At 43.5% G+C, this 25,692-nt stretch overlaps 1 protein-coding gene across 4 annotated transcripts in view; it reads right to left on the minus strand.

Annotated features, from left to right (window-relative positions):
- LOC128770048 (receptor-type tyrosine-protein phosphatase S-like) overlaps positions 1-25,692 on the minus strand; it is a 75,869-nt gene that overhangs the window by 41,336 nt on the left and 8,841 nt on the right. For 2 of the 4 annotated variants that reach the window (XM_053884275.1, XM_053884273.1), the window contains exons 2-4: positions 15,587-15,788; positions 7,262-7,410; positions 5,426-5,567 (exon numbers count right to left, since the gene is read on the minus strand). In XM_053884275.1, the coding sequence (XP_053740250.1) occupies positions 5,426-5,567; positions 7,262-7,410; positions 15,587-15,722 (427 nt within the window). In that variant the 5' untranslated portion in view covers positions 15,723-15,788. The remainder of the gene's footprint in view (positions 1-5,425; positions 5,568-7,261; positions 7,411-15,586; positions 15,789-25,692) is intronic. The other 2 variants (XM_053884276.1, XM_053884274.1) reach the window with 1 other exon arrangement.

Genomic DNA, 25,692 nt, shown 5'->3' on the forward strand with positions numbered 1-25,692 from the left:
ATTTTTTTTTCCTGAATGTTTTGGCTGCAGGCTGTGAATATGAATCAGGTGTTGGGGAGAGACAGTTCTCTTTTGTGTTAGTGTAACTGAAATGCTCGGTGAATAAACAAATGGATGGAGTGGCTTATGGAAGTGGCCCTTAGGCAGGTCATCGATCCAAGGACAGGCTGCAATGCAGTGGATCAATCAGGAGTCTTTAATTTGAGGATTTTGTTTTAGCATTTTATCTATAGAGGAAGGTTGATGCCAATTTCTGCCTCTTGTCGGATCAATTTCAGTAGTGGACATGAACAGATAAGTAACATGTAACAGTGGTGGCCGGGCATCAAAAATAGTAACTTTTTTACACTTGTTCTAAAGTGGAAATTTGCTGTGTCCTTATAATAAATATGATATATATATATCTGTTGCAGCACATTCTCATGCCTAAGGTGTCGCATATCGATTATCGTCAACTGCGTCCAGTTAGTTCCTCATGATCTTATTAGGAGCTCTACACTTAACACGACCCACTGACCACGGCGTCAGGATCTGCTGCACTGAGGGAAATATGGGAGTCAACATCCAACCCAGACAGCTAACTTCAGCGTCGCTCTGAGACGCAAAAGTCCACTTGGCAAATATTTCATATCAATATTTGATGCCTTAGAATAGAGACTATGTTGGAAGCTCAGGTACCCCACTCGGTGCAAGTTCTTCTACACAAAAATGACTCATAGAAACTTTGAGGCACGAACCTCTCGCTGACCAGACTCGGCATGGACTAAGCACTTGAGTTAGTCAGGGCAAACAGAAATGTAACGGTATAAAGGAACAAGAAAGAAAAGATAATCTCGATACTAGTGCTGCCTCACTGCGGAATCCACTTCCAGGGTGCAGTAAAACCACCTCAACTGAGCCTCAACAAAACTAGCACTGATTTGTTGTTGACAGCTCTGTGACCCTCGATTCATGTCAAGGTGAGCATTTTGAGGAACACTTTGGTTCCCAGCGACGTCTACCATCGACTTTCCTAGCGAGCAGCTCTTGAGCCTGGCAGAGGTAAGTAAAGGGCCAACATAACCCCCCGCCCCGCCCTTCCTTTGGAATTGATCAGTGTTAATGGCTCACTAGAATGGAGGCCGGTTGTACTGCTGTCGACGAAATACAGGGGGAAAAAATAAGGTGGTTGATCAATGCAAAGGTCAGGAGGCAATTCCCCCGAGGCGGGGAATATGAGCGGTACACATCTGCTTCCCTCTGCCGGTACACAACCCCCAATCCCTTTCAGATGGGCTTTTTATCACCTTTTCGGCTACAAGAACACCGAATCGTGTGTTAATAAGTGTACGGCGCCCCGGCAGGTCAGGGCACGTGTTAATAGACTGCGAGTCGCCCTGGGAATAACAGATCACAGACAGACGGACAGAGAATGAATGGACGGACAGACCGCTTCGGAGACAGGAGCGAGCCACAGGTATTCAGCAAGGATGAGTCAGCCCCAGCTTGAAATAGACACTGCGGGCACAGCCTTGATCACACTTTTCCAGCAAATGAATCATTTATCAAACACAAACACTGCACAAAAGTACAGCTTGCCTTTCATCTCCTGGTTAAAATGATAAGACCGCCTATGGAAAAATGTGTCATTCGCGTGTGTACAGAACCACCGAGTGTGTCAACAGTGTGCAGGGGAACATTGGCGAGGACTAACCAGCATTGTTCCCCCCGAAGCTTTTGTTTGTGTGTTTCAAGAGGTTGGCCTCATGCATTTTGGCAATGCTGTGTTTGCAGGAGGGCAATCGGGCTTGATGCCCAAAGACAGGAAATGGAGCCAACCGGATTTGGGCAAATATGCAAATTGCACACAAACAATAGACTGAAAAAAAGATACAGCCACATGTACAGTGTATGAAGCAACGGACAAACAAGCATGAATAAGCAGTTTGAAATAAAAAAAATCTATCGTCCGCCGTTTTGCTCAGATCTGTTGTGTCCCGGTGAGGAGACAGCTTTTCTATTCATCACTCTGCTCATTTCAACTGGGAAATGGCCATGTGCTTGAAAGAAGTCTGAATGGAAGCCGATCTCAGGGAGGCTGCACCAGGATTAATCTGCCGCCGCTCAACAGTCCTCAGAGGCTGCGATGCTTTGACTCCTATAGACTGCACTTTAAATGCTAATAGACCCTTATGACAATACATCATAACTAAACTTCTATTGTGGAAAGATGAAAATCTAACACCAGTTGTGAGCCAACAATCACCCCGTCGCTATTGTTAGCTCTTTGGTGCTGAGTAGTCCTCAAACAGAATCTTTGTCGAACTGAGTCGTGAAGACTGAAATGAAAACTGTGTAGATGAGGTGTATATGCAAAGTTGCAAGGGGTGTAATCCTCTCTCCGGCTGAGCTGATAGTTTCTTGCTGCTCATGCTGCAGGCTTGCCAGTGCTGCAGGCGCCCAAGGAAATCACTGATCTGACTCTGTTATTCATATGAAGGACGTTTGCCGTGGCGGCAGAAATTCCCTTCTCCGGCGTCTCTCTCTCTCTCTCTCTCTCTTACCCCTTTCCTCCCCCATTCCTCCCATGCCTTTCTCCTAAATTGGGACACTGGGAGGTGAGTATAATCAGGATTACTTTGCTCAGACACACATGCACACACAAATAAATGAGGCACGCTCCATCACTGGTGACGCACAAGCTGGAGCCTATACATGTTTACATTGCTGCGGCGATGAGAATCTCACCCACCAGAGGGTTCCACACACTCGCATCTTCTGCAAGAGATGCAGCCCCCAAAGAAGAGAGTTCAATTAAAGAGGATAAAGGCCCGGGTGGAGTGTGGGAGGGAGCATCCAAAGTGGGGGAAAGAAAGAGAGCGCAGGGTCATCTAGGATGGATGGCTGAGAAAATGAAATAATGAATAAAACAGGAGAGGAGAAATTAGAAAAGGACATTGCCCTGAGCCACAGCAAAGGCCGGCGGAGTTAAAAACAGAAGCAGACAGGGAGGAGAAGTAAAATGGGGGTAATGGAACAGGAAGAGTAATGTCTGATAATGATGGCGTAGGTAAAAAAAAAATCTTTTTCACCATAAACTACCACCGTCACTCCATCCATTAGTCTCTCCTGAAACTCATATCCTGTGGTTGACCACAAGAACCCCGCTCTGTGCCCGGACGCTATTAGCGTGGCCCAACCATTACACACAATGGCGGCACACAGAACGAGGAAGTCGTGTTTGCGAAAGTAAGAGGTATCGGTCCGTAATGGAGAACATTTATGCCGTTGTCGGCACTTCATTTTCCATGATCAACCGCACATTTTAACAAAATCGTCCCCTTTTCGGCTTTAACTAAGATGTTTTTCATTGGAATTCAGTTTTAGGGTTAACCTTGCCGTGGAATTTGGAACATCCCTTGTCTTCCATATATAAAATAGGGACTTTTTTTTCATTAACAGTGATTCAACTAACAAACAATTCACAATTATTATGATGAACGGATACGTTATTTTTTAACTGAAATACATGATGCGGGACATTTTTTTAAAACTGAGATGACTCATAAAAACTTTATTTACCAACCAGCAATAAAAATAAAAATAAAAATAAAAATAAAAATAAAAATAAAAATAAAAATAAAAATAAAAATAAAAATAAAAATAAAAATAAAAATAAAAATAGAGTCACGGCTTGTATACTTACAACAAAGGTAGAAAAAAGACCAAATACATATACAACAAATACTGCTGATGCTCTGCATGAGTTTTCCCGCCAACATGTCTTCACTTGTCATAGAGCTTCTCTCTTCTCTTTAAAATGCAGGCCCACATCTGCAACTCACTCTGATGACAGTTCACTAAACAGTTTTCAGGACTTCCTGTCAGCGTCCACCTCCTGTCATCTTCTGCAACGAGCTTGTCCTTCTGAGCTTTCGCTACGTTTATGTCGTCTGACAGTTACGCCGCCAGAGTGACCGAAGGCTTCCAGACTTCACGGCGTCTGTCTGTTTATTCTCGTATTGTGGCGCGCGCTGACTGACAAGAGAAAGACGTGAAAGCAGTTTCCGTTAACTGGTTATTTGTTGGTGGGAGGATGACTCTTAGATAGTGAAGTGGCATGCTCTGAAGAGCATTTCATCATAACAACCACCAGAAACATTAAATCATCCTTCTTATTTCTGCCAGAAAGAACTGATGCAATGAATAGCATTGGCAAATATGGCATCTACTCCTCTGATAAAATGCTGTTTCTCAAAAGAATAAAGATTAAAACACCCTTTATAACCTTCAATTAATCCTTAGAAATAACAAAAGAGGCGCGTCATTGTCATCTTGTGTCATTCCCGAATCTAAACGACACTTAAGGTTCACGTCATTAACGCTGAGCTGGCTCAGCGGACCGTGTTATCCAAGCCTTTCTTTTATTATTTTGTCGTCTGATTCCAGGTGAGCAGCAAATATCTGATGATCTAGAACATGAAAAATGTTCATTTGAACACGATGAACACAAGAAAATAAGAAAACAAAAATAGCTTTCTCAATTCTGGGGAATAACATATTGCTGACGATAAGCATATATATACTATATATATATATATATGCAGTGATAAAGTGACAGAGAAACAGCATCCCTGTAACCAGATTTCATGGAGAAAAAAAAGCCAGCCAGCCCTGGAGGTGCAGGTTTGAAGGTAATGGGTTTTAGATTGTGGTGGTGTGTGCAGGGTAGCTGGGCTAACAGATGGAGCGGTGCCTATTCCCCGCGCTTCTCTCCTTCTGTTTGTCTTGCAGCCATGCCAACTACACTGTCCTCATCCATCTCTCGCACGTCCTGCAGACCCCTCGTCTCATATCCTATTTCAGCCGTTGTTTCACTTGGTCCCAATGTTACTCATCTTACAGCACTTCTTCACACTTGATCAACTTTGCCTTTCCTCCTTTCCCCCCGGCACTAGTTGTCTGCCAAATCGAGGGCTTATCCCATGATTTCTCTTCACGCAGCCACGGCCTCAGTGGCCGTCCTGTCCTATATTGCTGTGCTAGGCAGATGGAGGGTGCTCACAGCCACACACTGGGACTTAAGTTCATGTCATGTCGGGCCAGCACATTAGATCAACTACCCTCCAAGTATACAGTGTATATTAAATTAACACCTCCATGTGGCCCGGGGGCTCAGTGATTATGGCAAGCTGGCACGCTGCAACACAACGTGCCAGGAGGCGAGCCTGCCCTCTCCGTGGACGGCTCACGCTTGGTCACACTGAGGAGGACAATGAAAAGAACAGCTCACTGCGGGCGGCTGTGGGAGCTTTTATGTCACTTCTACGACTGACAGCCTGGGGAATGGGGGGCCAGCAGCTGCAGCCAGGTGTATGCATTTGGAAAGCGAGAGCAGCTGAAGTGGAAAAGAGCGCAGAAAGCGCAATGGTTGCTTTTGTCTCACCTCGGATAATGGCCAGCTTGGCCGTGACCGACACCTCTCCCTCGCTGTTACGTGCCACGCACTCGTAGACGTTCTCGTCTCGGGGCGCTCGCAGCGGTTGGATCCTCAGCACAGCACCGGCTCCTTCGTCAAACTCAATGGTCTAAACAGCAACGGGACAGGCCGATCAGTCACTGCAGGACATGAGGGGACGCTACATGTTCAGCGAGTCAATCCATAACTGCCGTATCAAATGTTGCACCACAGGATTATAATTACAGGAAATGGTTTATTGATCACACCGACTCTCCCTCCACAACACGGAGGTCAGAGGTCAGGGTGGATATACTTACCGTTACAGTCTTTCAATCCTGGGTCAGGGAGCAGAGCGTCTAATCGTTCACATCACAGAAATGCACTCACTGAAACGTGTGTTTTTAGTAGGGATGCTCCGATCAGGGTTTTTGCTGCCGATCGCATGGATTGACAATGAATTTGTCATCAAAATGATGAGACCGTCTGTGTACATGATGTGAAAACCATTCAATCATTTTAATTCAGACACATTTTAATATACCTCTTCAAGAAGGCGAAAAAATTGAAAAACAATGCCGTGACTATTCTGTCTTAAGGACAAGTGAAAAACATTTCATTTGATTTGGTGAGTCTCTGGAGACTGTGCTACATCTGTGAAATATTTACATACTGGTCGCTTGTAGCGGGACTCCGAGACAGAGAGCACTGCATATATGAAAGTTTCTACTCCGGACGTTTCAGATTCAGGAGGCTGACGAACGCTGCACCCGACTCCAAAACGGTGACAGTCGTTTCTGTCGCCACATAAACAACACCTGAAAAAGACTGCTCATCTAGCTCGGTGAAATTACAGACTATTTCTTGTGCAATTAGCTTAGCGTTCCGAATGTCACGCTCGCTAAGCGCGAGCTGCGCTAACAGCTGCTGAGGAAGCAGCAGTCTCACTTTCATGAGCCTGGAAAACTCCGTGCTCCGTCAAGTGCTGGAGCTTTAAATGGCATGTTTAATTCTAACGCGCTTCCCTGCACAACATTTTGCCATGTGTGTGCTGCAGGATTCAATCTTTAAATGACAGATTGAAAGAATCTTCACGGCAGACTGCTGCTTCAGTGGACGCGTCACAACCAGCGGGGCTTCATCAGAGCATCACACATGATCGGTTGTTGTGGTCGGCTAAGACAGGTAGTGGTCAGCATTCGCCCTGAAATTGGCCGATCACGATCAGAGCATCCCTAGTTTTTAGCTGTCATAACAGAGTTATTACAGACATTTGTGACCAAATTTTTAAAAATGAAGTTGTACATCATGCGATAGCTCTGCTGTAAATAACAGGACTGGGGCTTCAACTTGTAGATTTAGGGAAAGGAAAATTGATGACCAAAATATTCATGATGAAGAAGTGTGAAAGTTTTGAAAAACCTCAGGATAGAAGCACAAGAAATGTTGCTGAGCAGCAAATTCACTCATCACTGGAGCACTTCTGCCCTGATGTTTAAGCTCCTGTGTACAGACTCCACTAAACGGATGAACCCTTTTCATCCAGTCCCACCTCCAGTAAATCGATAGAAAGATATCACACTAATCGTGAAGTTAAAAGAGTGAGTCACTAGTGAATGAAGTGTAAAGAAGACGAAAGTAAAGACAAAATGCTTCAATGCTCATTGAGCATCACCTCACATCCTGTTGTTTGTTTAACTCAGACTTGATGTGTCGGTCACCTCTTGGGAGTGTTGCAAAAAATGTACTTATAAATGAAGGACAAAAGAGATTTTGATTCACAAGATGTGACATGGCTGCGTCATCACTGTGCACTGTGACAACCACCTCGATACGCTGAGAGTTGACCTTCTTGCCCTTCTTGTTCCAGTAGACAACAGGCTTGGGACTTCCGCTGGCCTGACAGACAAATGACGCCACGCCCCCTGACACTCCAATCTGGTCTGTGGGAATCTTGGTGAACCTCGGAGGAGCTGTAAAGAGAAAGACATCAAGTAAGAAAACAGCGATGGCCGGCCGCGCCTGTGCTGGACCGTCCGTGCTCCGGCTGACTTGTGTGTGCGTTTGGCTGTGTGATGTGCTTACTTCCTGGGTATCATCTAGAGGACATGCTGAAGGGCTTCCTGTGGGCCATAAATAAAAGATGGGCCTCACAGAAACATCTCTCTCTCTCTCTCCTTCCATCTTTCTGTTGCACTCCCGGGCTGACTACTGCATGCAGCACTGGCTGTCAGCACAAATGAGTATTTCGCAGATTCGTAATTGGTTTTAATGTATTCGTACCAGAGGCGTCACTTTGTACATGTAATCGCTAACACCTTGCATATTCCGATCATCTTGATAAACCAGGGGCACGATATCGTGGTCCGAGCCCAGTAGAATGGCAACAAATATGCGCTCATCCATTTCGATCAGTCAGTGGCCGGTTGCCATGGAGGCCAGCTTAACTCCGCGTCAGCTACAGTATCACCGCGATCCGTCAGGGTGAAGTCAGGATGACCCCTTACCATGGCAACCACAATCCCTCCTCCCACTTCCCCTATGTCTGGGTGGGCGAGGTCCTGCTGTGTTGATTCACTTCTGCTCTGAAGACGCAGCAGGACCAAAAAAAGCAACCTATCAAATAGTCAGCAGCCGGTGCAGTTTCTTTAAGCCTTTTTGCACGTCTTCCCACTCGGCTCACCTCTCCACTTTACAGTTTTTTTTACCACAGCATTGAGAGTAATACCGCGTCAGAAAAATGCACTCTTTGCCAGCGCAGTCTTTTAGAAGAACTCCATGCAAAAGTGGTTGGGATTTAATGCCCACCATAATCCTCAGCAGGAAGATGCAAAAAAACAGCAGTTGGCACATAATAGTCAATCAGAAGTAATCTATGCCAACGATTTGAAGCCTTGAGAGCGGCGTATTTCCAGTCGACTGAACTTGAGTGTGGAGAAAATTTCCCCTCAAACTGCAGGCAATCAAAAGTGGGGATGAGAAAAAAGAGAGGTTTCATTCAGGCGACAGGATTACGAATGAATTTCACATGCCTCCCAGAGCTCGAACATGGGCTTTATGTTGAGCTCGGGATATTTTCTGTGTTCTCTTAAATGTGCTTCAACACCAATCCTCACGCAAAACCGACCCCACTGGCAGTGTTACCACTTAAGCCTCTTCTGAAAGCCAGGGAAAAGCCCCACAAGGCTCCGGGTGGATTTGCCCTGAACTTTTTTTTTTTCCAAATGATATTTATGACTGGTTCTGGAAAGGTCTTCGGGACAGCTAATGGAGTTTTCCGATTCCGTAATTGCTGGTCAGGCTTTGAAGCTGCAAGGAGGCGGAGCTACGACCATCAGCCTTCGGCAGCAGGAGCAATAAAGCGAACCTTGATCTTCCGTTTTGGCTTCAAGTTTAGCATCAGAAAAGGTGAGAGATCGTGTATAACACGCTGAACAGCTGCTGCTGCATATTGCATCTGTAATTTCACTACGGAACTTGCGGCAGAATTATTAAGCGCAAGCAGCTGTGTCCTGACAAGCCATGGTTAATAATGCATTCTTTCCTGTTTGCGTTGTCAACATCACATTTATTAGCATCCCTCTAAAAATACATGTCGTATAAAGAAATGATGCGCTGGGGGACATCGAAGAGCAGGAATGTTTTCCTCACATCTATTCAGAGGAAAAACAAATCCCTGACTCCGGTGTGAAACTGGAGTCCGTTTACACATGTGCGAGCGATTCGACAAATTAAAATATTTTGAACCCAGAGACTCTTCATGTGTCCCAAGACACTCTCGGAGTCATGCAATGGATGGAGCATTTCCTGCTTTTATGTTTACGCACTGCAACCAAAAAGTCTCACAGGGAAAAGGAGCACATTACACTCCAACAAAAATCCCCTCGAATGCCATCCAGTCAATTATAGGATTGATTTCAAAGCCTTGTTATGAATAAAATAATGGAGTAAAACCCAAGTATATTGCAAAATGTATGCATCTAAAAGCGGCGTCTACTGTTCACATCTGACCTGTCAGTGTTCAACTGAGCAATTTAGCAATCACATCAGCAACAGACTATTTTAGTCTGGTGTGAAAACATGTCTGTTCTCACCCACTTATGAGTTGTGTGAGTTCGCCTCATCATTGTGTGTCACTGTCTCCTCTCCTCTCTCTTTTGGTCAAATACCTCGCTCCATTTTTCACTGCATATGGCTGGGTGGAGGTTGGACACAGGTCTGATCGTGGGGGACAAGTGGGGAGATTATATCCCATCACTGACACCAATACATGAAGGTGGTCGCTCAAGTCAGAGTTCAGTAAATTGAAGTGGCTAGTTGGGATCTACAAAACACACACTTGTGAAGGAATGGCCTCCCGACACTAGATGGCAGTGTACAGACTTTAGCATCTGTCCTAGAGGGTGGCAGATGGGAGACGAGAGCTGCGCCATCACTTCATGCTGACTGAAAACAGTTACAGTTTCAGAATTACTTGCATTAGCTTCCTGTCAATGGCGCCATATACCCCACCAATAATAGCGCTCTTCCATGCATGATAACCGCAAGATGTCAACGGAAAACCAATATGGCGCCGGCGATGGCAAAGCCGCGGATCCACGAAGGGGGAACCACTATGATCGGATTTAGTGCGAAAGTAACTATTTCTTTTCAAAGAAAGTAAGAAAGAAATGGGCTCCAGCACAAAAGGGGTGAATATATAATTTTCAAAATTTGACAACTAGAAAAAAAAAATTCTGCGGTTCAAATTATAATTTGCCAGAAATACTTGGGAGAGCCAAGCAGTTGCAAGTCACTGAGCATTACAACTCATTTAAAATTTAGCAATGAGTGAGACAAATATAGACCAGACAAGATTCCTCGCCTCAGCGTGATGTTCTCTTCTCCGACGATAGTGTCTGGGCTTTTGCAGGTGTTCATAAATCAGGGAGAGTAAAACAGCGCGTGGAAAGATTTCCTTTCCATGTCTGACGTCTGCAACACCAGCAGGGGATATTTAGATCTCGAAAATAATATAATTTGATTCGACTTCAGGAGTACAAAAGACAACTTAGCTTCCAAACACTGAGGAAAAGCTGCTCTGCAACATTCTGAACACAGCGTTTCTCAGGGTAGCTTAACAAACCGGGACTTTTTGTGTGCTTTTGTTCTCTTAATAACCTACGACATAAGCCACTCAGATTTAGCGAGGTGCTTTTTTGCATTATCCTCATTTATGATTTACCTTCAGTGTGTCAGCATGGAGGAAAAGGATTTCGTAAACTGTCTCAGAGGGTTCGAGCGCCTCCCACAAACACGGATTTGGTTCTCAATGTGGATTCAAAATTCTTGTTTACTGCTGGAATTAATCCAAAGTCAAAGTCACCTTCTCCTCTGCCGGGAGACTATATTTATAGCAGGTCCACATCTTGTTAATGATCCACACCTTAAATAACTCTGTTAATATAGATATTTACATAATCTATAATTACCCTGCTTTTACTTCTGCTGTAAAAGCAGGTAATATTTTGAGCGGTTCATGTTCAGCACCTGTATTCTATTGGAAGCGTCAATCTTTTATTGTCTCACAATTCCATTTAAAATCCATTTTCAGTTAAAAAACAATTTTATTCATTAGGATTTCTGATCATGCCTCGATAGAAGTGTAGCAACTGTAGTATACTGCTTGAATAACAAAAACAAAAGTGCTTGTTTATTTAAAAAGAAATAGCTCAGTTAAACTTGCTGGCGTTTCACTTCGTTCCTTTCGTCTATTTGCAACATACGGACTCAGCTGTCAGTGAAGCGCGTCTGCTCCGGGAGTGAGTCGGTGATCTCCGGAAGACGCCTTGCAATATGAGCCGGCGCATTTATTGTGTTAATTGTAGTCAATGTCATGTCCAGCCTGGTGTTTCCATGCATTCGGTAAAATCCAATATGACGCCAAAAACGACGCCAAAAACAAACATGGCAGAAAAGGAGATCCAACCAGACTGGTTGGATCTCCTTTTCTGCCATGTTTTTTTTGGTACATTATGCGTGTTCGGGTTGTGCGGTGACGTCATTTCTTTGCGCGTAGGTTAAAAACAATCTCGGGACATTTTAAATCTACACAGAATCGTAGGAAATATGAATGAGGAATCTTATGTGAATATATTGTTGGCACAGCTCTATATTCCATGAAACATTTTTAGCAAACAGATGCAGAACAAATCAAATCAACATCGAGCGCGCCCTCATTGATCCAGACACACACAAACACACACACGGCACGATCAATTCCTCAAAACTTTAACTGGCAAAACGGTAGTCAGCTTCGAGAAAAACACAGGCGCATCAAGTGTAGCGTGAATTCCGCTCCTTTTAGCCAGAAAAAATGATGAAAACGGAGAAAATGATCTGAAAAAGAATGGGATGCCTGAAGCGCACAATCAAGGCTGAGCACCGAGATTGTAGCCCTGAACAATGCAGGCAAGCTACAGGCCGGAGATCAATACACAGTGGAAGACTGAAATGCTATGAAAGGACATCGCATGGACAAGTGTCGTTGTTCGAGCACCTGATATGTAGATGGGAGTGGGACAATGAATTTGCACCCAGAAGGCACAGCGGTAGTTACAGGATTATTCCTTTGAAGCTGGTCGATGGTCCGTGCAAATTGAAATTTAAAGGGATGGTGTTCAAAGTCAGTTTAAAATCTTGGATTGTGTATCACTGGGGATCAGTTCTCCCTCTTCATCTTGTCGGCAAAGACATCCTTCACAGATTTGAATGATGAACGTCTTCTTTAAGACAGTTCATGGTCCTCTGTATATCACAGTTTTCGGGGGGGGTTAATAGGTTGTGTGGCTTCATTAATATGTATTTTTGGATTCAACCTCTGCTGCAAATGGAGAGAAATGTCAATAAAAATAAACTACAGCAGATGAAGTATCAGGAAGTGGTCGAGGTCACCAGTCTCTGTAGCCATTCACTGAGTCACTGTAGGGGTGGCCATGTTTATTTGGACTTTGACTGGTTGTTAAGATATTGATTGAATGTAGCAACATTTTTATAGGCATCATCTGGTTTAAAAGACTCAAAACTCAATGAAGACTCAACAAAAATATTTACTTGCATACTTCCTTTTACTTATTTGGCAGCTAGTACCAGCCATTTGGATGAGATGTATCCCTAAAAAAAGTCAAACGTTGAATCAGTATTTCAATAAATAATTTCCTCTACATACAATACATCTTTTCCAAAACTTCCTACCCGCTAACATTTATGATGGGCTTCAGGATTTTAACTCACTAAATGTCAGTTTAATTACATGACAAGTCCAGTGGTACCTCGGTTCTCGACCACAATCCGTTCCAGACGGCCGTTCGAGAAGCGATTTGTTCGAAATCTGAATCGATTTTTCCCATTACAATGAATGGAAAAAGAAATAATGCGTTCCCAGCCTTAAAATAGTCTCTTGTAGGAGTGAATGTAGAGTGTCTGCTGCAGGTGCGCTGTTCCTCTATGTGTGTGGCCGCTGCATGTGGGAGGGGTTGCCGAGTGAGTGACGTCTCTCCAGAAGGGAAGAGGTGCCCGGTGCGTGTCCAGCTCTGAATGTGCGCTTCTGTGCAGTTTGGCTGTGACAAAGTCATAAACCAAGTCACGCTCTGTCCCAGACTCGCCTCATCCCTGTCCCAGCTCCAGCCCACAACAGGACATCAAACCCTGGAGTGGAGGTGTGGAGAGCGAGCACCTCCCCTGTGACACTCTACCACGGTCCAGTGCGGAGACAGGAAAGGTTTTACACCTCAATATGAAGAAAAAACAGTCAGTAAATGTAACTAACGGAACACGTCTGCATACTGAGGCTGCGTTATACACAATACCAAAGTGTGTTATGGGTCAGCTGATCGGTCCGCGCACGTTATGTTTTTTCCGACTTTTTTTCTTTTACGATTTGTACGAATTCCGAGACATTGGAAAACCGAGGCACCGAGGTTTTATTTTGCGTGGATGATATCTTATTGTTATTTAAATAGTTGACTGTAGACAGATAGATGAGAAGTATGTTTAGGTTTCCTTCCTCAATTGTTACAGCAGCCATTCATAGTTTGCTAAGATGGAAGCAACATGGCAGGAGGTGGTCTCCACTCAGCTAAAGGCTATTAGCCTTTATGCAAGCTAGTGGCTGTATGCTATTCTAGAGGATTAAGGATGATATCCAGATCTTCCCATCGATTCAGGTATTGCTACGAAAAAAAATATTCCAGATACAGATATCAACGATATCTATAATCCCTATGACTCTCACCTTAAAGAATCATCTGCATATCTCAAGTCCTTCATCACATTTCTGCCTGACATTTCCAGGTTCTGTTTATGCGCCAACCGTTTTGAGATAAAACTAAGAGTTTTCTTCGCAGTTTCTGTTTTAAGAAGATAAAATGTAGGTGGCTCACAGCCAGAGATACTCCACCAGTTCAACTTGCGTTCTTCTTCCTCCTCGGTTTGTTTAAAAATACACCAGATATGACGTCAGGCGCTCTCCTCCAGAAATTGAAAACTGTGTTACACAAGCGTTAGATATGCCCTGATCTAGATGTCAGGAAGGTGTGTGTGTGTGTGTGTGTGTGTGTGCACGGAGCACAGCGTCAGGAAATGTGCTTAAATGATGTGATGGAGAAGAAGATGAGAAACATGCTGTCAGAAGTATTTGGTTCATCAAAACACATCAACAATGCCACAGTCTGCCAGTGATGGCTCATTGGCACATGGGAAGACAAACACACACACACACAAACCAAGGCATGTGAGAACACACTACATGCACACACAATGTATGGATTCACACCTTTGTTCAAGGAAATTTTCACCTGATAATTTAGAAGCTGGGATTCAAGTCAGAGCAGAGAAATCATTGATGGATTTTTTTTTATTAACCTTAGCGGAGGCAGTGACAGGTGTCACACAACACAGCATCAAATGAGACTATTCCGTGGCGATGCCTGCCATGCTAACAAAACAATATACATGAATGAAGAGGTATTTATTTATACATTTTGAAGCCCTGGTAATAAAGCTAGTCTTACCCCATCCATTTTATTTATTTATTTTTATTTCATTTTTGTGTAGCATTGTTTTTAAGTTGCAAGGTGAAGAAGATCACATATTGTTGTTTCCATTTTAAAAAGTCATTGATTTTTATCTGTGTTTTAATTCCCACCAGTAATCCAATAAGAAGTTTTGCTTTGAGTAAACACACTATAATTCGGGATTGAATTAATAAATAGATAAATACGCAATGATCATCGCCATCAATTGGAAAGCAGCCATCCATATTGACAGATGAAAATGTTTATTTTCTCCTATATAAATCTCAAATGAATAAAGAAATAGTGTGACTAAAAATACAAAATGCAAAAATAAAAATAATTTTAAATTCTTAGATCCCATATAAAATATAACAAACAACTATATTCATGTTAAAATGACGCATAAAATATAAGCTATGTGTTAAATGTAACTTAATATAATGAACTGATGTTGTTGCCCAAAGAAAATGTGCTTTTCACAAATATTGATTAAGCATTTTTATACAACAATATAATATATCTCACTGATCCACGAGGAAAGTATCACGCCCACTTTGTGATATGAATTTCCAAGAGCACATGTTCCACCATCGTGTCAGTTAGTTTCCAACTTTACCGCCATGTTGGCCTGTCAACTGGCGACGTCTTTATACATTATTTCCTGTTGACTCTCTGCCAAATGAATATGTGCATGTTTTCCTGATGTACTGGCTGTAATGTTTACAATTAATAGCAGTTAGCAGCGGCGGAATAGATGAATAAATTAATGTCGAGGTGATTCATTTGCAGAAGAGGGGGCCACATTCTAAAAACGTTCATAACTGCACCGGATCTAATTCCCACATTTTGGTGATGAGATAAGCCGATCGAGGGCTCCGATTATGGGCTACGTTTCATGTATGTGACTGCAGATTTTGGTTAACTTGGTTTGAATCATAATTCATCTGAATAATCCTTGAAGAGAGGAGAGTAAAACCTAAGTGATCCCCCTTGACGCTGGAAATAATTCTCCTGAAATCGCCTTTCTGAAACCGTTTTTCTGCTCGGTCTGTTGTGAAGTGCGACCACATGTCATATTTTGACACAGAAAGTTTACCTAGCGCTCCATGTGCAGTGTGGACATCAGTTAGCAGGACAATTAGCAGCAGACACAGGGGTGAGAGGCTGAGGTGGAACCCCATCACCAGCCTCCTGCTCAGGGTCAGAGCTCCTCTTGTCCTGGGCTGCGTCATGGTTCCACTACGGTTGGCTGGAGACGTCAGACACGGGCAAGGCTTCGCTCAACAGGGGTAGGCACTCTGCAGACACACACACAAAAAAAAGAACACACTGAAGGTCAGTGAAAACATATTTGTTCCCCACTCTGATTCATCGGTCTGTTTTTAGACCAGTCGGAAATGTCAGCCGCATCATGACGGCGAGACGAAGACGCACCGTGATTCAAAGGGTTGAAACATGAAGAAAAGTGAAGACAAATTCATGCTAATGCAGGATTAGCTCTTTTGATTTAGCCACAGTACTTCTGCTGGGGATTAGCGGCTCAAGTGGACCCGCTCCCACTGAACTAATACCAAAACAATGGCGGCGCCGCTCGCCACGTAGAATAAGACGCTCTTAAATTGTTTTCGTACTCCCTCGCTAATAAGTCTCGCCTAGCGTGAAATGATCTGTGCTGATAGATTTTTAAATCTTTCTCCTTCTCCGCTGACGCCACAATCATTTCACTTTATCATGGCCTAATTCCTTAAAAGTATATTTCTGTAATTTCCAATTCTTCAAGCGAAAATGTGATGAATAGAGTTGATGGAGCCCCAGTAATGGGAAACTGCGGAACAAAGAGGAGGGTGGAAAAGCTGCGGAATTTAATAACAGTAAATGTATCATAAACTGCTTCAGCACTTGTTAATCTCTAGCCTTTTAGAGAGCGGGGGGGGTGAAGGGAAGGGGGTCCTGCAGCTGATTTATTTTGCACTTATTTCTCATTGAAAAGCCACGGCGTCACGCATCTGGATGTCTGGACATAATTCAGCTCTGTCTGCGACAGAGATTTAGACAAACTGTGTCGTAGCCCCAGCTATCAACAACTCCTCAGTCCGAGGACCAACCCGACCCCCAACCCCCTGCCTGATGTGTCGGGGCGCAGGTGGAGAAGCCTGATGAGAAGGGAGTCTTTGTTAGCCCCTCATATATTGAACAAGCCTGAGCAGTAGTCACAGATGATATTTTGATCATAGCCTTCAAATCTACTGTTAAAAACACTTAAACTAGGGTTTGGCTTGTGTTCCTATCATTCTGGTTTCGCTGATCTCACACGTAGTACATGTGCCTCATGAAAAAAAGAAGAAAAAAAAAAAGGATTTTAGTGGTTAAAATTTGAATTGTTGTATGCAATGTTTATAAATCCATCTTAAATAATGTCTCATATCATTTAAATAAAGGTTTTTCTCATCATACTGATTTATTTATTCCTATTATTTGCATGTTCTTTTTACTTTCATAGGTTATATGAAGCCTTTTTATTTATTACCAATACAAAACACTTGATAATAACATAACAATTATATATACTTTTTTTGTCATTTCATTCTTGTGTTTTGAAAATGCATTCTCAATTAATGATCATCTTACTGTCCTTCATGGGAAGCTGGAACAAATTCATTTAAATTTAAATTTTATTTATTTTGTAAATAAAAATGCATTGTAAATAACCTTATTAAATATTTTAGCCCGATGTGGAATTAATTTTAGCATAGTATTATAATCGTAACAACAAGAATACGACCTGAAATTTATAGGATTTTTTTTTATTAATAATTTTTTGTTTATTTATTTATGCATTTTAATGTGACCTAAGTAGATTTTCCTGAATTTCTAGTCCATAATTATATACGTATAAATAAAGCCATTCCATATCCATTTATATGCTTCCAAATCTATCTTGTGAGATTATTTTTTTCCATCATTTACATGCGTACGCCTACACATGTACCTTCCGTGCTGTCTGGTGCATTCCCTTGAGCAAAAATAGATTTAAATCTGCATCCAATTATAAGTCATGTTGTATAACAGCCTCCTCATCTTGTCTGTATGATACAGTGTATCACTTTTATTCCACACGTGCATCACATAATATATGATCTGGTTACTTTTATGTACCGTAAGGGCTACTGAATTGCAATATATGAATGATATTTGCGCAAAATTTAGTTTGAACAATGAACCAGACTGTGAGTATAAAAATGAATAATGCAAATTCACTATCTTGTCAGGGGTAAAATATGTTCAAGGAGGAGTTTGTTTAAAGCAAGATGGTGCAGAAAACACCAGCGTCCGTTTACTTTATTGAGCCAACAACCTGCTCTGCCATTTTGCTTTCTTAAAATAGCCCCTCTGAGATACCGGTATGCCTATCTGAGCCGGACTCTGGTCTTATCTGACACCGTGTAATCGACCACCAATAGAAAAGCTTTCAGCGTCCCATTTTCAATTGAGCAATGCGATAAGAAAAATCAGATCAGAGCCGTTTCAGGCACCATTGGCAGCACCTTAAGTAAATTTGCCTCTTAACCAAACTCAATTTGCTGGTTCTAATCTGACTAGGGACGGTGCTCTGCGTGGAGCCACGTAGCCCCGGCATCACAAGGTGCTCGTCTCCCGGCGCTGCCGTGTAAGACAAGCCAGCCAGATGTATTCGGGCCCTTTAAATGTTGGTGACCTCGGCCTCACCCGATCCATCATCCTGCTGCTTCTCAACTGCATCCTGTTGTCTTTCTCCTGCTGACAAAGCCCTCAGTGCTCCTCTCCGACTCTGGCACTCGCCCTGGCATCTAATCCTTAATCTCACCCCTGCCACTCCTCTGTATTAGTCACCAAATTCTTGAAATCTCCTCCTTTCCTCTCCTTCATCCCTCTCCACCTCGCAGCTCTCCTCCTCTCACGTTAAGCTCCCCTCGTCTCTCGGAGCCATCTTTTGCGAGGCACCATCATTCATCTCTCTTTCTATGCACATGCTTGGATCTAAATCCTATTTCCTCTCCCCAGCTGCCCGGCATCGGCTCCAGCTGTTGTTGGTCCATTGACACAGATCAAACAAAAGGGTTTAGAGCGTCCTACAGCTGTGAATTTGGGGAAGCGTGCCAAACTCAGACACAGATCCAGAAACAGACCGGACCAGTCAGGTCGAGTCAGTGCACGTGTTAATGGCTTTAACACGCCGACGACATGTAGCTCGGCTCTTTGCTGTGTCAGAATCACCATGAAATCACATTAGCATAAATATTTCATGGCTTAAGGTCTTTTTCCGCCTCGGAACAGTGATTTATCTGTTTGAAATGCTTTCTCCAAGACTGTCTCATCTGCTGTGCCATGAGATGTAGTCGGATTCCTGAAGATGAAAACATGTTACCGTTTACTGTCCAACACTCAAAAATAACAAAACACAAAATAATAGATGGAGGTGTAATGTTTTCATAAAACATTCAATGAAAATATTGGCTCACCAATTTACATTTTGGCTTAGAACCTCTGCAGTGAAAATGGAAATATATCTTTTGTGCAGCAGTGTTGCACAGCGCTGCAGGCTGGGTCGTGGGGGCAGCACTCTCGGCAAAGCAACCCTCTCCTGAGAACACTTAAGGATCTCCCACAGGTGACCATGAGAGGTACAAAGTACAGTGACCAAAAAAAAAGAAAAAACATACAAACAACAAGCCCTTTTAGCGAAATAAAACTCCCGGTCTGTTTAACTGAAGTTGTGCAATAATGACTGCTCACATGGCACATTAACACCAAAATTCTTGTTCATTTTTACTTCACCCTACATTTCCCAGGTGGCGCTAATACAATTTGAATGGTTCTTAAGGGACCAATCTTCTCTGAACCACAATTATATCTCTGAAATTAATAAAATATTACCGCCTTGTGTATCTTATGAAAATATAATGCAGATGAGGTTCCACCACAGTGTCACTACTCGAACAGTGCTGCATGTTAGATCACAATAAAAGCCAGCGATTTCTTCATTGTCTTCTCTCTTCCACAGCCAACAACCAAAGATAAGATGGATACTTTTGTCTTTTGTTGGTGCAGCGCCCCCTGCTTGTTGCATGTATGCGTAACACTCAGGTTGATGTGGTTCCAATCCAAGATAAAAAGTTACTCTACACATAAACGACTGAAGAGAAACCTCAGACATGTCTAGGGGCAAGAAGCTGCAACAATAGTTTGTTATTCGTTCATAAAAATATGTTGATATTGATGTACTCATTTGTTATTTTCCATCATAGGACACATCTAGACTGGCGACCTCTCACTCACACACAGACAGAACTTTTTATGAATTACCCATATGCTTCCAAAGCAGACAGCTGTAGTCACTAAGATTCGGTTATGGAACATGAATGACATTATGTATTATCTACTGCTCTTTCGAGCCGGGGTGGAGGCGGCTTCAGGTGAAAGGCAGTGGCTTGATGCTCCTGTATTCTCCTCACGTAGTTCATGCTGGCTAATATGGAATTTCCATCTGTTGATCTTGCTATTTTTATTGATTGTTCTGCTTCTTTTTCACGGCGGACGGCTAATATCGCAGCAGCTCCCTGGAGGAGACTTCAAGAGAGCGGGGTCTTATTACCGCTCCGCTGAGACACGCAGATGGTCAGCCAGACAGTAAGATTGATGGGGGATACATGTGCTATGTATTGCGGTGAGCGGATAATAACACCGCAGCTCAGGTGTGAGATGTGAACCGGTTATCGTGGCCCATCACGGTGATGAAATAACACTGGTTAGATGCAAGGCAACCTGCCCCTGGCTCCGCCGGCGGCCCCAGGAGGACGACATGTTTTGTTTTTGTCACCTCACCGCCACCCTAGCCTCCACCCTGTCCCCCTGCTGTTTCCCATGATGCCTTTGCCACTAGTAGGCTGCACCGGTCTCACACGGCTTGTCACCATGACAACAAGCTACTCTTGGAAAGAACTGATCTGTGTTCTGCAGCAGCTCGAGCGAGAGTGTGTTTAAGGAAGGTGTCGTACGGCTCTTAGGTGAGATCTGCCTTCAGGGTGCACGTTTCTACCAAATGGAGAGTCATATTTGAGAAAACTTCAATGTTTGAGGTTAAAAGAAAGTGTGTTTTGTCGAGGTTGAGGAAAAAAAAGGTTATTTTTAAAGTGTTTTTGACTTTCTCGGTCAAGGCAATGGCAGTGACTCCCTTAAAAGTTGCAAAAATAGCCGTCTCACACACACACGGGTAAATACAGCAGATGGCTGAGCATCATGGGGGAGACGGCGCTCACTCTCTCACACGTCTTCCTCCCAACACACACACTTACAGGAGCATGAGCAGATCCAGGATCACAGGCGCAGGATGAAGCGTGGCTTACTGCAGGCATGAGCTGCACCGCCCCGGTTACATTTTTAGCTCAGGAAATAACATATCTGACGCGCTTCTCCGACAAGGAAACTCACCTGTCACTCAAAAGCTGTGAATTTGCCCTGAATAACGATGATTCTGGAGGCTTCATCGAGCTTAAGGCTGCGGCGTGGTCGCAGCTGCGGAGACGTGTTCAGTGTCATTGAAGGAGATTAGAGTTTACAGTACAGTAGCTGGTGCTTCTGCTGTGATTCAGATTAGAAACAGCAACCTTCATTCCACATTCAGTCCAAGCCATTTAGTATATTTCATTTGCTTTCATTTGGAATCACTCGAACCTGGTCCCAGAATTGTCGGACCAAATTGGGAACCAGGATGATCCAGTCGGAGCAGACTGGGAGCCCATTATTGTCAGGACTCACGGCAAGGCCAGTGTTTCATTTAAATGTCAAACAGGGCAGTGACCATATAAGGACTTCTGCCAGTCCGACACGTTAAATCCCACTTTTATGTAAAATCTGTCCTTATGAAGGCCGCTCCGGAACTGCGGTAGATTACCGTGGCAAATGCTCCTCTTTTAAAGTTGATGACATAATTTTAATGTCCCTAATGACTGCAAATTTGAACGTAATACATAGTTACGTTTGTGTACTTCCAGACATTCAGGAAGTTGATGTTGCATTTTTACTAGAATGGTTTTCACACTGTGTTATGCAACCTGTCTGACTTATATTTTATTTGTTTCTTGTTGAGCATTTACATTTAATACTGTATTTTCTAAAATGACGTGTGAATCGGAGGTCACTTGTTTCTTGAACAAGATATGTTCTTCATATGGAGGAACAGCTTATTTATGTGATCGTATCAAGAAGAAAGGAGGCAACAACTTACACAAACATCAGCCAATGTGTAGGCTTTGTAGCAGCGTCATGCTAGCATCAAATACCGTTAAAATACCAGCAACGTATGCGCACACTTAAAGCACCACCACCTGGGGACGGTAGCTTTCAGGGACTCAAACAGCTGCCCCAAAACCAGTGGCCCTTCATATCTTTATGAAAATGTATCATATCGTGAGCTGAATATCATACAGCGTAGCGTGAGTTTAGTGTGTCGCTACAGCTCTAGATTGAAGTCTAATATCAAACTGCCAAAAAGCTACTTTCCGCAGCTGACAAGAGTATAAAATACATACTGTTCATGAGATAATCTCAAAAGCATGTCGACGTAGTGACAAGGCAGGTTTTTTTGGATGCAGAGATTATAAACAAATATGCTAACTTTAGCATCCTTCAGCACTGTCTTTGGACTGGTGCCAGTTCAGTAGACATCAGTGACTTGGGACTGTGTCACATTGGTTTAGAGATATTTTAGAGTTATATGTGGCTGAGTTCAAGCAACTGACCAGAAAGAAAGAGCTCAGAAATGAGTTTATCAGAGGGAGAGAAAGCTATCGGAGAGACGAGGGAGATGGGTTCAGGTGGATGAGGCTGACTTGCTGTGAAAACTCCAGATGGAAAATGATGGCAGTGATTGTGTTTACTGTTCCCCGACGACAACATCCCTTTGAGCAAATAAATGTCCTGCTCTAATGCCGACTCATGCTACAGCTCCAGAGTCCCCCTGGGAAATTTGGCTGCCCACCTCTACCATTTCACACCCTTTTTTCCCCCCAAAGAGAATGTCATACTACACTCGTTCATTTCCCCCACTAACTTTTATTCTGCTTGGCGTCACGATAAAATTCGGTAATCACCTGCAGCGCACTGATGGATTTAAAGACACAATTCCCTTCATTTTATTGCTACATTTACTGCCGCATCACCCGCTCTTTCATGCTTCTGCCTGACAGACGCTGCTATTAGCCTTTCACACTGCAGTCAGTGCAACATCCAAATTACACACAACATCACAGTTGTTCCTGGATGTTTCCGCAGTTGGAGCCACACTGGATGAACTTCAATTATTCATCAAAACTCTGTTTCCTTGCCAAGACAGCTCGGCTGCTTTAGCGCTGATGATCACAGAGGAGGCGGAAAGCATGACCGAAACTTTGCCTCCTAAATAAGGCGCTTTCACCTTTTTCACACCTGAAAACTCGACACGGCTCCGGCATGGAATAAAAACGCTGCAGTGAAACCACACACCTACTCGTCTTCAATGGGCTCGAAGGTCAGACGGATGAACGTCTGGAGGATGAGCTCAGAAACAGTGGTGGAGGAAATGTACAAAAAGTACACACAGAGGAGATTATCTGAGGATCAGAGGACACTGACTTTAAAAATAAACTGGATAATACCGAACATCACCAGCTGCTCGGAAGTTGAGTTTAGCCCAAAACAGAAGCCTGTGGAATGTTCCTCTGCTCCCACTGTTGTAGTGCCTTTAAGCAAAGCAAAGCTAGTTTCCTCCCCCATACCTCCACGTGACTCCTTTTTGTCCACCTAAAGATCAGCTACCGTTTGGATCAAGGAACCTCTGAATGTCTCCGACGATTCGTCCGTGAGGCTATGAATTATTCGGACCTCCTTTCCCCTCCTCTGACACGGAGTTAATTTTTAATCACTCCTCTCCGCCTTGTTCGCCTGGCACTGACAGGTCTGATTCACCTGCCAGGTGAAGACCCTCAGCATCTGGAGGACATGTACACATGTAGACACCGGCACGCTGTTCGCTCAAGTGAAACATAAACACCCGGCCATGTTGAGTAATTATTCCCCGCGACCCAAAGCCGGTGTCCCGCACGCGTGTGGGTCCGTCTTCTCTGTGATGGCGACTCTTCAGACGGAGCTGATCTTCTGTGCAGCGCCTCATTATGCAGGCTGATGCTTGAGCTCTTGTCAACTCACTGTCCAATTAGCATACGTGAGTCTGCTCTGCTGCTCTGACCACAGAGACGCCGGCTCCATACTGATGCGCACATCCTTATGCTCTTGCATGTTCTTGTCTAATTGTCAAACAGCTCTGACATCTGAGGGAGGCTGCTTCCTGCTGATGCTCCTTTGCACGATCAATCGCCTGTCTCTCCTTTCTGTCCCGCTTTCTGTCTGTCTCTCTCTCACTCTGTCCATCCGTCTACCCTTCCGTCTGCCTCCACATCTTTCTCTTCTCTGTGGTTACCTCAGTCTGTCTCTCCGTCTGACCACAACCGTCTCCTCCTTTGACTCTCTCCATTCACCGATCCATCCCCGTTCGCTTTCCTTCCCCCCTCTTTCTTTATCTATCCACCCGTCCCTCTATCCCTAGTCATCTATGCTCATGCTCTCACTCCATCCACTCATCCATCCCTTCTGCTGTCATCTTCTACCTCACTCTCTGTCTCAATCATCCATTCATTCTTCTTCACTGTACTCAACTTTTCTCCTCTCTCATTCAAAAATCCATCCAACCTATCCATCCAAAATCCATCCTAGTCTATTCTATCACTCCATTCTGTCCTACCACCCACCCTTTATTTCACTTTTTTTCATTAGCTGTTCTTCCCATATCTCACATACCCATCCATTCATCCATCCATCCATCCCTTTCTCTATCCCTTCTTTCTTCATATATATATATATATATATATATATATATATATATATATATATATATATATATATATATCCAACCTCTCCTCTCACATCCACAAATCCGTCCATCCCTTCATTGTCCATCCAATGTCTCATTCATTCATTAAAATATCTATCTATCCTGCTTTCCATCTCCCCTTTACTCCTTTTCTCTGCTCTCCATCCATCCACCTCTCCTCCCCTTTCACTCCACTCTCCTTCTAAACACCGTCCCTATCTTCCCATCCTTCCCTTTCATCCTTGACCATTCATCCATTCCACCTTGAAGACACACACACCACACACACACAAACAGAACACACACCAATTAGTGAATGTCTCAGCTCAACTTGGGCTCCCTGACAACAGAGGCACCTTCATCTCCCTGCACGACGACGCCGTCATCGTAGCGACCACCGTCATCATTCTGTTTGTGCTTGTTAATGAGACGTGCCAACCATTTTTCGATCAAGGCAACGCGCCGCAGAAGGGCAAAGTGGGGCTGTGTAAAGCTGATTCGATGGATTGTTTGGATGTGTGCCTAAACAGTTCCTGAACACTTTTCTTCCTATAAACAACAGGCCTGTAACGTCAGATAACGTTATGATCACAGCGCTGTATAATATTCTACTAAACACGTAGCAGCATGACAAATCGTTTCAAATGCTCGACCTAACAGACTTCAAACCTCGATGCTGTGCTGTATAAAGCAACACAGCGACACCCATGATAAAACGATCCACAAAATTTCACTCCCATAGCAACATATTCAGAAAAAAAAATCAAATATACATAACTGTGTATGTGGATTATTGGCTGGGATAGATGACTCAACCTAGCAAGAGCTTGTTTAAATGCAGAAGAAAGGACAAAGCTCCGTTATCGTTCTTATCTAAAAGATCTGAAGTCCCACTGGGGTTCCTTATTAATTTCCTACTGAAACACTGTTGTGTTTGCCCACGATCCGGTCGTCTCCTGTGTATTTTTGCTGCTATGGCACCAGCTGAGTGACTTTGTCACATGATATTTAGCCCACTGAGAGCTCATTATCTCACAACTGCAGCCCACTCCTGCGACTACGACAGAAACACTGAAACACATACAACAGTTCATAATGTAAAAAAAAACACAGAGTTAAAATAGCCTCTGATGTCTTCAAATGACTAGCTTGTTTAAGAGCATTTCATGTAATTTCATTTGCAGTGGGTTGTCGTCTTCACAAGGCAACAAATGCGTTAAATATAAATGAAAACACAGAGGGCCGTCCAATGGCAGCCA

Source organism: Synchiropus splendidus, chromosome 13, assembly GCF_027744825.2.
Source record: "Synchiropus splendidus isolate RoL2022-P1 chromosome 13, RoL_Sspl_1.0, whole genome shotgun sequence".
Taxonomy (NCBI): Eukaryota; Metazoa; Chordata; class Actinopteri; order Syngnathiformes; family Callionymidae; genus Synchiropus; species Synchiropus splendidus.